Raw genomic sequence first — 14,071 nt, 5'->3', positions numbered from 1 at the left:
AGGAAGACAGAGAGCTGTAAAGGTCCTAAATAGTGAAGGCAAGACGTTTGAACCTGATGAAATGGAGGAAGCTGATCAGATGGAATTCGAAAAAGGTGTTACAACAATGGGAGAGAAAGATAATCTTAAGAGCTGTATTTTGTATTGACTGCTAGTTGTGGGCAATAAGCTCCAACATCTAGCATGTGTTATTAAACAATAGTGTTACTATGTGATAGACCCAGCTGTTACATTGACTGAATCAAATTCATATACAAATTTTAACAGAACAGAGAAATCGTGTCTTTTCTATGGCTCTAACCACAACACGTGAATTCATTTCCTGAGCTATCAGGCTAGGAGTACTGTTGAGAAAGTGATCAGTTCCTGCACTGCTGAAGTAACACCTTTGTGGCCAACAGAAATGCTGAATGGCTCTTGAGAGTTCAGCCTACTTGGACAGAGAAACGGCTATTGTAACATGGAACTTTTGAATGGGAGGGACACCCTACTTACCCTCAATGAAAAAAAATGACTCTTCCTCTCCTCATTCTCTCTATTTTCCTAAGTTTATCAAGACCTGAAGAAAAGCTCCGTGTAAGCCAAAAGCCTCTCTTTCACCAAAATAGCTGGCCCAAAAAAGAGATACTATCTCATACACCTTGTCTCTCCAATACAAATATGACCCATATATTAACTATACATCATCATTACAGAACCACACTTTTCAGAAACAAGAATAAATGAAAATATCACCTAGCAGCAGAAAGAGAAAAACCATGCATGTTTTTATAACTATCAACAGAAGAATGCAATATGCTACTAACTTCCCTAAATATCTTACACTTGCTAGAATATAATTAGAGATTAAATAAATCTTCAAATCAACAATACTTAACCATTTTCTAGACTGTTGAAATTAGTTAAGACAGCAACATAGAAATGTTTTAAGTATGTTTTAAAAGCAACCAACTGATCAGCTGAATAAAACAGATTTTGCTGTCCATTTTAATCTGACAGATGACAAATGTAGATTTTAGCCTCCACTTGTCTAAAGTGAAGGTAAAAAATAAATGCTCAAATAGGAACATCTTAAGGCCATGAAGTAACTTGCCCCAGCGTTGCCAGGAACATCTCATAATCCATTCGCGTCACCAACTAAGACAAAACTGATGTTTTCACCAATCTGGATTCTGCAAAAGTTGCTGTAGAGAGAGTGTAGTTCACTAGACTGAAGACTCAAAAGATGGGGAGATTCTATTAACTGATCTGCCACTTATTCAATGAGTGACCTTGGGCAAGTCACTGCTTCCTTCTGTGCTTTGTTTTCCTCTCCCATTTTTTCCACTATCTATTTTGATCATAAGCTCCTTAAGGCAGGGATTGTCCTCTTTTTTGAATGTTCAAACATAGTAACCCTAATTTTTTAAACTATTCGACAGTGTAGGAAAATGTTTTGATCGAGGGATTTTTACAGTCTTATCAGAAGGGCACTATGAAATTCACAGTCCACTCTGGTCAACTTCACAGTCACGATCATCAACAATCATGGGCTCAGTGCCTGTTGGTATCAGATACATCTTGCACTATTTCCTTCCATCTTTCCCTGTCCAGTGAGGACTGGCTTAGTTTCTGTAGATGAGATATGCACTAATCTATCCATTCTTTATGGGGTCTGCCTCTCCTATTCAAATTGTACATTATACCAAATACCTGGGTCTTGATTTTTCATTCGTCATTTGTTCTACGAATATGCCCAAATAGCTGTAACTTCTGGTGTACAACCTTCTGCAGTAGGCTCTCTTTCAGCTGTATCTTCCTATATAATTTCTCATTGGTGACTTGCATACATCCTATTCTCAGGATCTTTCTATAACAGCAGCTCTCAAACGCCAATATTCTTCTCTTTGAATCTGTCGTTAACACCCATGTCTCGCATCTGTACAACATGCTGCTAAATGTACACATTTTCAAGACGCTCAACTTTGTTCCTAAGCAAATAGCTTTGCTTTTCCATTTCTTATCCATTGCCTTCAAACTTGCTCGTTTTTGCTATTCTAGTCGCTATCTCTTTCTTATAGTCTAGATCACACATTATGTTGCTCCCCAGATACGTGAACGTCTCTACATTCTCCAGTTCAATCCCATATACACTGATCTTCCTTCCTATTTCCTTACCTCCAAATATCGTTTTTTATCGATGTTCATAATCAGTCTGTACTGCTTCCCCTTCTCATTTAGCATCTGCACCATTTTCACCAGCTTCTCATTTTCCTCAATGATAACTATATCATCCGCAAACCTCAAGTTGTTAATTCTTTTCCCAGGCACAGATATCCCTTCTACCTCTTCCTTGATCTTGTCCATCGCTCTCTCTAGATGCATGATGAAGATACTCAGCCACATCGGATCTCCTTGTCTTGTACCTCTACTCGTTCAACACCAACTTCCCAACTCCGTGCACGTTCTCATCACTGCCTCTGCATTGTCATTGATATCCTGCAACAACCATATCAGTCTGTTATCTACTCTGTAGAACTCCAACATCGCCCAAGTCAATTTCTGATCTATACTGTCAAATGCCTTCTGAAAATCAACAAAGAGAGTGCAGATCTTCTTGTTCTTTCATCAAGCTTTCTCCACTATCATTCTTACTGCCCATATCTGCTGTGTGGTACTTCTATCTTTCCTGAACCCCACTTGCTTGTCTGCTAGATGTTCTTCTGTCTGTGATATTAGCCTCTCTGCCAGTATCATCAGCACCTTGCCTAGGTGACTAGTTAGGGGAATCCTTCTGTAGTTCTTGCACTCCAATGTACTTCCTTTCTTGTGCGTTGTCATTACCACAGATCTTGTCCATTCCTTACGTGTCTTCCCTTCTTTCCATGCTGTATTACATTGTTGATGTATTTCCTGAATCATGCTTTCTTCACCATATTTGATCATCTTTCCTGTGATCTTATCATTTCCAGACTCTTCATGTTCTTTAATCATTTCACTACCCTTTCTACTTCCTCCTTCGAAATATCGGTCTCGCTCTCAATGCTCAGTGTAGCTCTCTCTCAGTTCTTCTATTAGTCTCTCTGAGAGACTCAGGTGCAACTGTGCTTAACTTCACAGTCCCAGGATTTATAAAATAATAAATGTCATGATTTCAGCTACTGAAATTTCACTGTGCTATAATCGTGGGGGTTTTGACCCAAAACAGAGTTTGGGGAAGGTTGCAATGTTATTGTACAGGATGTTATGTTACTGTTACCATTACTTCTGCACAGCTGCTGGCAGTGGCATTTCTGACTTCAGAGATGGGCAGCTGGAGAGTGGCAGATGCTTGCTGGGATCCAGGCTCTGAAAGGAAAACTGCCACCAGCAACAGTGCATAGGTACGGATGACATGCTATGGTATTGCCACTCTTACTTCTATGATACTGCTGGTAGGGAGCAGCCTTCAGAGCTGGGCACCTGGCCAGCAGTGGCCACTCTCAAGACACCCAGATCTGAAGGCAGCACCACAGAAGTAACGGTGGCAATACCACATTTCCCCTCCAACCTGTAACTTCTTCTTGGGGCAGGGCCCTTATCTTGAAAAATACAGGTCTTCCCCATGAAATATGTATAATATAGGTTAAAAGCACACAAAAGAACAGACTGTACAATTCATGATGTTTTTCATAGTTGTGAATTCAGAAGTGCTTTATTTAGCGTATGACTGATTGGTACAAATCCACAAACAGACTTTTAAAATTTCTTTAAAAATCTTAAAATACTAACTATCCCTATTCCTGAGGTTAACTAAAGTAACCCAGAGTTTACTGTACACTGTTTTTTTCTTTTTTAAAAAGGGATAAGCCTTCCAACTAAGGCCACGCCTTCACTATATAAACAGAAATGGAAGTTTGGAGGGTTGGTTCACACAATGCTCTTAATCCTCTAGCTGAAATGGGTGCCACCACTAATGGCTTAGGGAAATAAATCCAGGCACATGTTCAGGTTCAAGGTCAATGTTCTTCAGTTTACACCACTCTTATAGAGTTCCAGCACTAGATCTGCAACTAGCTGTGCTAGGGTTCTCACACTACATTAACTCACCAATGATAATTCATTTACTGTTCACGTACGCTCCACTTTTGTGCAGCTAAAGACAGAAAGGTGGTAGTAATAACCTCAGCCCCCGGTAAGCCAGGATGTCTCTCCCCCTTTTAACACAACCTGATTATAATACGAGTAGCCTCTTTCAATATATACACTCTAAAACTCTGCCCTCTGTGCCCCAATTTAATGGAATATTTTCAGGGAGCTCTCAAATTGTCTTTAAGTAGCCTTTAGGTTTAGTCCAAGTTTCTTTCAGCAAAATTTTTTGGACTTCGCTTTCCCAATATTTAAAAAAAGTACCAAAAATTTTTGTTGCTATTTCTGACAGTTAATGTTTCATTTCTTCAAGATCTAAAACTGACTGTAATTCAAAGCAGAGACTGGAATGTAAGTCACCAGAAAATGACGTACATTACACTGTTGTGTGTGGGATGAGGAAGATGGTTGCAAAAGAGCGAAAGCAGTGTTGCTAAGCAGCTGCCTGAAGACAGTAGACTATTTCTATCATCATGTGAAAAGACTTGGAACTTCTGTTCTTTGTAAGAACTAAGAAGTATCACTAATTTTATTCTCTATGTGGGCAAAAGAGAAAAATCTTATACCTATTTATGTTACCGTAATTACTAAGGAAGATTACACATGGTAACTTTTAAACCAAAGAACTGTCTGAAGTTTTCCATTTGAGTACTCAGTTGTTCAAAATGGCCTTTATTCTAGACAAGACAATGGTTACTATTTTTTGGCTATGCTATAAAGATCTCAATTTACTTTTAACTGATGTACCAGATAACATTTTGCATACTTATCACTTTCATAAAAGTCACAAAAATTTCATAAAATGTTTTAAGTAAAAAAAAAAAATCACCATGCTGTCTTATCAGTGATGCAATATGTTACTGCATGAGGATCCACCTGCTTGGGTCTTTAACTCAAGCTGCCATGACCTGCAAACACACACAAAGGCCTGGAGGTTGTGATCAGGAAGTGAGCCTTAAATTGCTCTGCTGATGATGCTGAAATCATGCCTAGCCCAACTCATCTGGAATTGTTGTAATGCAACACCTTGATGGGAGCAGAAATAGTACTGGGGTAGAAGTACAGAAAACACAAGGAGAAACTTGTGTCCCAGAGATGTCATCTTCTCTTTTAATTCCCCCTTGGCTGCAATGATCTTTCACCATTTACATTCAAATTGGTGTCCTGCTATTATATGGTTCTTTTCTTTTGTCCAACATTGTTTCTCTGCTCCCTTCTCTGCACTCGTAAGAAATAATGGGCTTTCAATTCATTGCATGATTGTGGAGACAGGACAAGTCTTCATCATTTCCTATGATATTGGCTTTTCCTATAGTGGGACAACCCCAAATCTAAACATATAATCAAGACTGACCAGGCACCTCAGTACTCACTTCTTGTAATATTTTGTCCTATGCCAATATTATTGGTTATGAGAGTGCACAAATATTGTAGTAATGATGAACTGTAAGTGTGTAGAAAGAATTTTGGGAGAATGTAGCAGGACATGCCTTCCCTCACCAGGGCCAAAACTGTTGCCCAGAGGAGCTCTATGAGATGAGGCATCATGAAGAATAATGACCAGGCCCCTAATTCTTGGGGAAAAGCATAGTGATTTTAAACCCCATCTTCCTCTGTTAATACATGCTGGCCACGTCTGGACAGCCATTTAGCACAGCGCTGCCACCAACAGTGCTATGCTAATGTCAGGCAACAGAACTGCAAATGGAGGACCATTTAGGCATAAGCAACTGGAGACAGAAGAGGGCTTAGCCAGCAGAGCCACATTCACATGGCCTCTATATGACCGGCATGGCCCCGTTGACAACAAAATATCGTTTGGATATGCTAATTAGCTGCGCAAGTTTGCAAATGGTTCTCTGTTTGCAATTTTGTGACCTGTCATTAGCACAGCGCTGCTGCGCTAATGGGCCTTCTAGACCTAGCCACTCTCTCCCACTATTTTGGACAACACCCACAGGGGAAGGCTCAGGAGACCATTAATGCTGAGCCAGTGCCTCAGCTTAATCTCTCCTCAATCCTTTATGGCTATGTTTACACTGGAGAGTTTTGTACACAAAACTGGGGTTTTGCAGACAAAACTCACAGAGCGTCTACATACAAAATGCACTTTGTCAACAGTTTAGCTACGGAGACACTCCAGGGGGCCATTCGGTCAACAGAGTGATCAAAAGATTGATCCACTTTTATGTGTAGACATGATCTGTTGACAGAAGTTTTGTCAGAACATCTCTTCCAACAGTAACTACTGTAGAGAGATGCTTCTAATGTAGACAAAGCCTATATGACTAAGCAAGTAGAAGAGAAGGTCCTTTCCATCCTCCATTTACCCACTGCCCCTTGACAAGCTTGGTGTGAGAGAAGGAAATGACAAAACTAAATCATATCATCATTCAAGATAATCCTAGCTGTCACTAGTGGGGGAAAACAAAGCGGTTATTTGTAAAGTGAGAATTGTATGAGTGTTTCTTCTGACCACCAATCTAATGAGAGGTTAGTATTATTAGACTAGTAATGATAAGACATTCAAATTTGCATGCCTAAAACTTTTGTATATTCCTCCTAGCAAAAAGAATGTATTTAAATCAAATTTAAAGATAAGCCAACGTCGATACTTTTGTTCACTTTCTTGTTTAATGCCAGCCCAACTGCTGAGGTCAATAAATCTGGAAAGAGCCTTAACCTCTGCTTACAGTGACAGGTGTTATGTTCTGTAGGCTCCGCACTTCTCCATGAATCTCTTTGGTTCATTTAAATTTACTGAATTTCTCCTATGCTATCTGGAAGTTCTAGACTGTGAAGTCTCAGTTGATGCCATTACACAGCTAAAAACATAGATGCTTTCCTGTTTCTTTTTTGGCTGATGCAATATATTCACTTGCAATCCTTCCAAACTGCCAAGTACAGGAGACAAAAGTGAATCCTTAATGCCTATATAAAACTATGCAGTAGTCTTGATATTATTGACAAAGAAGATTTTCCTGAAGATTTATATAGAGGAATTTAGTAAATTTAAGAGCTCTTATGGCATGAGACTGTCATTTTCAACTTATACTAGTGAGAATCATAGAATAGGGAGGATTCCTAGCTACACAATGAATTATTTGAACAAAAAGCAGTCAAGTAGTGCTTCAACAGGTTACTCTAGTTACTCAATCCTGTATTACCAGTACATCCACTCAATCCTGGCATTTGATCTTCTACATGTCAATTCAAACAACTGAACTGCAGTTACAAAACTCTTGCTATAATAGTTTTGATTTGGCTAACAAATAATAGAAATGTATGTCTTAAAAAGACTTTGATAAGGTCAACTAGTCCACAGAGATGTAAATATCCACTAAAATACTTAATTGATTAAATAATTACAATTATGCCTTTTAACTGTTTAACTGTTAGTGGGATGACAGAGGGCAGCTGGGGTCCTGCCTGCCTGCTCAGGCCACACCGGCCTGTCCAGAGCCAGGTCCTGTCGGACTGATGCAGATGCAGCCCTGCCTGCTGCCCTAACATGGCTGGGCTACTCCAGCCTGGTGCAGCTGGCTGTCCAAGCCATTACCCAGTAAGCATTCTGGTACACTTAATGATTACCTGGTAACAGGTTAACCTTTCACAACCTGACTAGTCCAGGCCCCTGGACTCATGGCAGGACAAAGTAGTGTCTAGATCAGTGTTTCTTAAACTGTGTTCTGTAAACAACTTACAGGCATGCAGTGAGAGTTTGGAAAAATTCACTGATGGTATATATTTTATGTTACTAAAACCAAATCTGTTATTAATTTTAATATGTTAATTTTTGGTCTGACAACAATTTTTGAAGAAAATTTTCATAGCTGTGCCACATAAAAATAGTTTGGTGTTCCCTGGTCTCAAAAAGTTTAACACTGCCTGAGATCGTCCCTGAAAAGTGTTTGTCTAGCCTGTTCTTAACAACCTCCAACATAAAGATTCCACAATCTCCCTAAGTAATTTGTTCTAATGCTTATCTATACAGTAAGGAAGTTTTTCCGAATATCTAATATCTTGCTTGTTGCAATCTGAGCATATTATCATCTCTTGTACTGTCCTCAGTTCAGGATTTGTCACCTGCCTTTTACAATAACCTTTCATATACTTGGAGGCTGTTACTACGACCTCCTGCTTACTTTCTTCAGATTAAAAACACTTTTTTTTTTAATCTTTCTATGCAGACAAGGTTTTCTAGTCTTCTACTCATTTTTGCTGATCTCCTCTGGACTTCCTCCAATTACTGGGGCTTTTTAAAACTACAACAGAGCATGTTTAATTATGAGAGCCCCGCATATCAAACTGTAATAATCATATAGTAATTCAACATCTGGGAGGTGAACTACTTGACAGATTCTCATTATCTTAAGGGTAAGGATTCTAAGAAATTAGCAAAAATATGCTGTTTCTTATTAACAGGCCTAAATATGTACATTTCAGAAAGACTCTAGAAGGGATCCAAGAACTACAGACCAGTAAGACTTATATCTATACTAAGGATATAAAATCATGTTTAACTGATTAACAAGTAAGTTTAACCAATTAAAGCGGGGATGGCGGGGGGAGCGTTAACTGGTAAACCAATTAAACATGGGGTGGCTGCTCCAGCCCCTACTAGTTAACTGTAACTGGTAAACCTCCAGACTAAACAAACCCAGTTCTTTCAATGTACCTTCATAGGTCATATTTTCTAAGCCATTGATCCAGGTGTGGGAAACCCCCAGCCCACGCCCCAGATCCAGACCACAACTTGCCTGGATTCAGCCCTCAAGGCTCCCTTCCTCAGAATCTGGCCCATCCAGCCCACAGGCTCTGCCTGGTGAGGATAAGAAGCAGCTCCACCATTGCCACTCTTCTTCCCCTCCTCCTGCCCAGACCCTCCCTCCCAGCCCTCTGCCCCAGCCCTCTCCTGCAACTTCCCTCCTGTCCAATACCCTCACCTCCAGCCCACTCCTGAACCCCACTACTGCTGCCCCAGCCCACTCATGCAACTTACCTCCCACCCAGATCCCCCAGCCCATTCCTGCACACACACTTCCACTCAGTCCCCAAACACCAACCCCCAACCCACTTATACACACGCCCTCCCACCCAGACCTCACACCTGCTCTGTGATAGCTCCCTAAGCACACTGAACCCCCTATTTTTGCTCCCATCCCAGGCTTGAGGAAAGCCCTGAACCTCAGAAGCCAGAAGCAGTCAGTACAACACATCTTGGGAAGAGGTGGCCCAGAGAAGGTCTCCGAGCAGGGGCCCAGATGCTCTTTCCTCCTTCTCCAGCCAGACGAGACTGCCCCATTCAACAGTCAAGTTCCAGTTCAAACCAATCAGGCCACTCCTCCCTGCTCCTTTGCCGTTTCCTGGAGAAGAAAGGTGTCACCTAGCTGCCTAAATTGCAAAAGCCATAGAGGGTCATTCTGTGCATGTAAGAAGTCATTACACCAAAACTTCCATCACCACTTTGCACTGATGCTGTGCCTAGGGGGACAGACACCCACCTCAGGTTACTACAGGACGGTAAGAAACATGTAACCCAAGCAAGAGAATATAAAATCCTCACAAACCCCACTTTGTCACACCCTGGTTTAATCCGTTTTGTTCCTCTTCTCTGGATTTTTTCCACTCTGTCCACATCTTTCCTGAAACATGGCACCCAGAACTGGACACAAACATTCCAGCTGAGGACTAATCACTGCGAATAAAGCATTATTTTTTGTGCCTTACTTAAAATACGACTGCTAACGCATCCCAGAATGGTTTTTTTTTTTTTTTTGCAAGTGTCACACTGTTGACTCTTATTTAGCATATGGTCCACCCCTAGGTCTCTTTCTAAGTTACTGCTACCTAAGAGCATGATATGATCAGGTATTGAAAATCCTGTTTCTAACTGGCTTTGTTGTTACCATCTAGTGTGTTGATCGCTGGAGACCTTTCCTAGGCTTCGCCAACTAGCTGACAAAAGCCAGGTCACCACGTTTCTCACGGCCTCGAGCAAAGTTGCTTCCTGGAGCTATGGATAACTCAACATTTGCCCTATTTATAGAGTTACCCACAGACCATTAGAATTGGAATTAAAGAAGTAGCCTGTGGGAGTGTTCCCATACTATTGGCATTAGAATGTCTGAGTGGTAGGCGATAGTTACAATTACAACTTTTGGTAGACAATGTACACCTGGGGATGTGTTTAACACTGGTAGCCAATGACAGTACTTGTCTACCTAACTAAATATACTCACTGGCTTAGAGTTACTGATTACATGGAAGCATTTGGGGGCTCTCATACTACATCTACAGTAGGAAAATACAGGTGTACCCATATACTTAAAAACATGTTTCTCCTGTGCTGAATATGACTATGAGGCTATAGTTTCAGAGCATTACCTAAATTTATCCACTGCATTTTCAACCTTCTCAAAGGTTGTCGTGAATAATCATAAGAAATTAAACAAGAGACTCATTTTTCAAAGTATTTTTAGAAACAACAGATATTGGACCTACCAAAACAAAAAAGCAGTTCAGTAGCATTTTAAAGACTAACAAAATAATTTATAGGTGATGAGCTTTCATGGGACAGACCCACTTCTTCAGATCATAGCCATACCAGAACAGACACAATATTTAAGGCACAAAGAACCAAAAACAGTAATCAAGGTGAGCAAATCAGAGAGCAGAGGGGCAGAAAGGGTGGGGAGGGGGTGTTTGAGAACTAGATAAAGCAAAGTATGCAAAAGAGCCCCTATAATGAGCTAGAAAATTCCCATCCTGGTTCAAACCACATGATAATGTGTCAAATTTGAATACAAGAGAGAGTTCAGCAGCCTCTCTTTCCAAACTGTTGTGAAAATTCCTCTTCAGTAAAACACAGACTTTCAGGTCATTAACAGAATGCTCCACTTCGTTAAAGGGCTGGGTGACAGGTTTGTGAATCAGGAGTGTTTTTATGTCTGTTTTATGCCTATTAATTCTTTGCCTATGAGAGTATGAACTCTGTCCAATATACAAAGCATCTGGGCATTGTTGGCATATATGATGTTAGTCGAGGAACATGAGAATGTGCCTGTGATTCTGTGAATAACCTGATTAGGTCCAGTGATGGTATCTCCACAATAGATATGTGGACAAAGTTGGCAACAGGCTTTGTTGCAAGGAAAAGCTCCTGGGGTACAGACTGTGGTTGTTGGTGAGAATTCTCATAAGGTTGGGAGGTTGTCTGTAGGACAGAACAGGGCTGTCACCTAGGGCCTTCTGGAGTGTGGCATCCTGATTAAGGATAGACTGTAGGTCTTTAATAATGCGTTGCAGTTGTTTGAGTTGGGGGCTCTAGGTAATGACCAGTGGTGTTGTGTTATTGGCTTTTTTGAGCCTATTCCACATAAATATTGGTTTGGTGTTCCATGGTCTCAAAAAGTTTAAGAAACACTGTCCTACAGAACACCTATTTATTTTGTATTATTACACAAAGCAACTGAAATCAGTTTTGCTATTGTTTATAACAGGACTGGGCTAGCATGAACTGCGGGGTTGGGGCACAGGCCAGGCTAAAGGAGCCCTGGGTTGCTTTACTGTATATTTGCATCTGAACAGCCTTTTCACTACATTGGATTTTACCTCAACTTAAAGGCTATGTCAACACTACCTTCCTCTTCTGAAAGAGGCATGTAAATGAGGGAACCCGAAAATGCACACACAGTGATGATTTACAAATCTCGTGCCTCGTTTGCATAATATCTTCCAATCACATTTTTGGAAAAAAGATTTCTTGGAAAAAAGGCACTGGAGATGGGGTTCTTTAAAAAAAGAATACCCATTTTCAAAAGTAACCCTTCTTCCTGAAACAAAATAGCAATAAAGGGCTCTTTTGAAAACTTATTTACACTTTCTTCTGAAAAAAAAATCTGTTCCGAAAACGTGATCAGAAAAGATTATGCAAATGAGGCAAGAGATTTGTAAATCAGCACTTCCTGTGCATTTTCAATTCCCCTCATTTGCATTCTTCTTTTAAAAGAGCAATGTAGTGCAGATGTGGCCAAAGAAATACATTTCCTGCAGTTCGACAAGACCTTCTGTTTGTGACCACCACCAATGCAAGTTCGATGGTACTATTTTTTTTGGTACAATATTTTTCATATAGTGCCCCAGCCACTGGAATCAAGAGACTGAATGCTGATTTCAGCCCTCACAGAAAAGCAGGGCTGAAAAGGACCCAGAGAAATCATCCAGTCCAGCCGCCCTCCTCGCCTCCGATTCCCCAAAGTTACCCAACCAAGCAAATCCTGCTTTCCTGAGGTGACACTCAGCCTCTCATTGCAGAGAGACGCTTGATTTCCTGACCGCACTACACCCTACAGGCACTGGCCCCACGGCACGCACCAGCTCTACGTATAGTTTTACTGACGTGTCGTGAGTTTTAAGCCAACCTGACAGTGTTCAAGGGCGCAGGAGCGAGCCGACGACAGCGTTTGCCCAGGCGAGGCGAGGGGAGGCCTCCCGCCCGCCCTAGGCCGGAACACGCACGCCGGGCGTTGGTGAGGAGCGCCACCTGCCGAGAGCCGCACGAACTTTCACAACGACGCAGCCACACGAGGGGACTAGGCTGGGGTCGGCGAGCGGGGGGAGGGGAGAGGAGAGGAGAGGAGAGGCGCGCGCAGCTAAATCTCCGGGTGGGGCCAACGGGCGCGGCACGCGCAACGCCTGCAGGTGCCGGAGACCTCTCAACCGCCGTGCGACATCAGAGAGTCGCTGATACCGGGCAAGCGCCGCCGGGAGCGAGCGCATCCCTTACTGGTTGTCTGCATCCAATGCAGCAAGCGAGACCGGTCGCCCGTACGCACATCCCTCAGCATAGCTAGCACCGCGCTCCGCGCCCCGGCGAAATCCATCTCTCAACCGCTCGAGAAAGTACAGCACTAATGTACTGGGTATGTGCAGGGGGAGGGCCGAGTCGCCCTGCGTCCCCTTCTACACTTGTTTCCAAGTGCGCATGGGCAGAGAAAGCCCTCTCGGGCCAGAAACTGATCGCCAGAGTTCCCGCTAGGCGCACCGCGCATGCGCGGGAGGACAGCCACTCCCCCGCTCTTTTTCTTGTCTCGCTCCTGTTTTCCCCCTGGCGTGAAGGGGGACGTTCCTCTCGTACTAGAGAACGCGTCTACTTGCGCATGTGCAGGAAATAGCCTGAGTGTCGAGCCCGCCCGCGCACCTTTTTCAGGAGATATCGCGGCAGTTCTGTTTTCTCAATGCGCATGTGCGCATAGAATCCCCACGTCTCCCGACTGGGGAGTGAAGGGGGCGGGGCGAGTATAGGAAGACCCGCCTCCAAAGGTGGGCTATGCGTGCTGAAGCAGGTAACGTGGTGCGCTGCTGTGGAGATTCCCTGTAGCACTTCACAGAAAGCCAAGAAGGGAATAAATTATAAATAAATTAATAAATATAAATAAATAATAACAAATTATTTTGTTAGTCTTTAAAGTGCTACTGGACTGCTTTTTTGTTTCCATAAAGGGAATAATGTGTACTCGCGGGAAAGCAGAGGGTATCTGCCTCCAGGAACGCCCCCCCCAATGATGTGGAGGTGGCGAGATCTGGATGCAGGAAGAGATGTTCAAGAGTCTTTTCTAGGCACCCAAGGGCAGAGCAATATTGTTTCACACGTGACTCAGTTTACAGATAATAGATGACATACGTGAGGAAAAGCAGATTTTTGCTGTTGAAGGATACAGTCTCCGGTTCTGTGTACACACACTTTATTTATATGCACGCAATAAACTCTTCCCCAAATTAATTTGTACCCCAGAATGGCTCCCTCTAGAAGTAAAATTGGGTACTTTTCCTATTTCCAATATCCTGCACTCAAATTACTTACTATTTATTCCCTAAAGTACAATTACCAACTTTTGCAGCAGCCAGAAATACTTCATATACTATGGTGACTGTCTTTAAAAATCAGTCCCTTCTACATACA

General features: G+C 42.2%; 1 protein-coding gene across 2 annotated transcripts in view; it reads right to left on the bottom strand.

Annotated features, from left to right (window-relative positions):
* LOC142015344 (uncharacterized) overlaps positions 1 to 13,098 on the bottom strand; it is a 39,457-nt gene extending 26,359 nt beyond the window's left edge. Inside the window, exon 1 of one of the 2 annotated variants that reach the window (XM_074998819.1) lies at positions 12,896 to 13,098. In XM_074998819.1, coding sequence (XP_074854920.1) covers positions 12,896 to 12,992 — 97 coding nt within the window. In that variant the 5' untranslated portion in view covers positions 12,993 to 13,098. Of the gene's footprint in view, positions 1 to 12,530; positions 12,614 to 12,895 lie in introns of those variants that run through there. The other variant, XM_074998820.1, reaches the window with a different exon arrangement.
* Positions 13,099 to 14,071: the final 973 nt, after the last annotated feature.

Source organism: Carettochelys insculpta, chromosome 6 (assembly GCF_033958435.1).
Source record: "Carettochelys insculpta isolate YL-2023 chromosome 6, ASM3395843v1, whole genome shotgun sequence".
Lineage (NCBI taxonomy): Eukaryota > Metazoa > Chordata > Testudines > Carettochelyidae > Carettochelys > Carettochelys insculpta.
The sequence above is the reverse complement of the archived record's forward strand: the minus strand, read 5'-3'. Positions and strand labels throughout refer to the sequence as shown.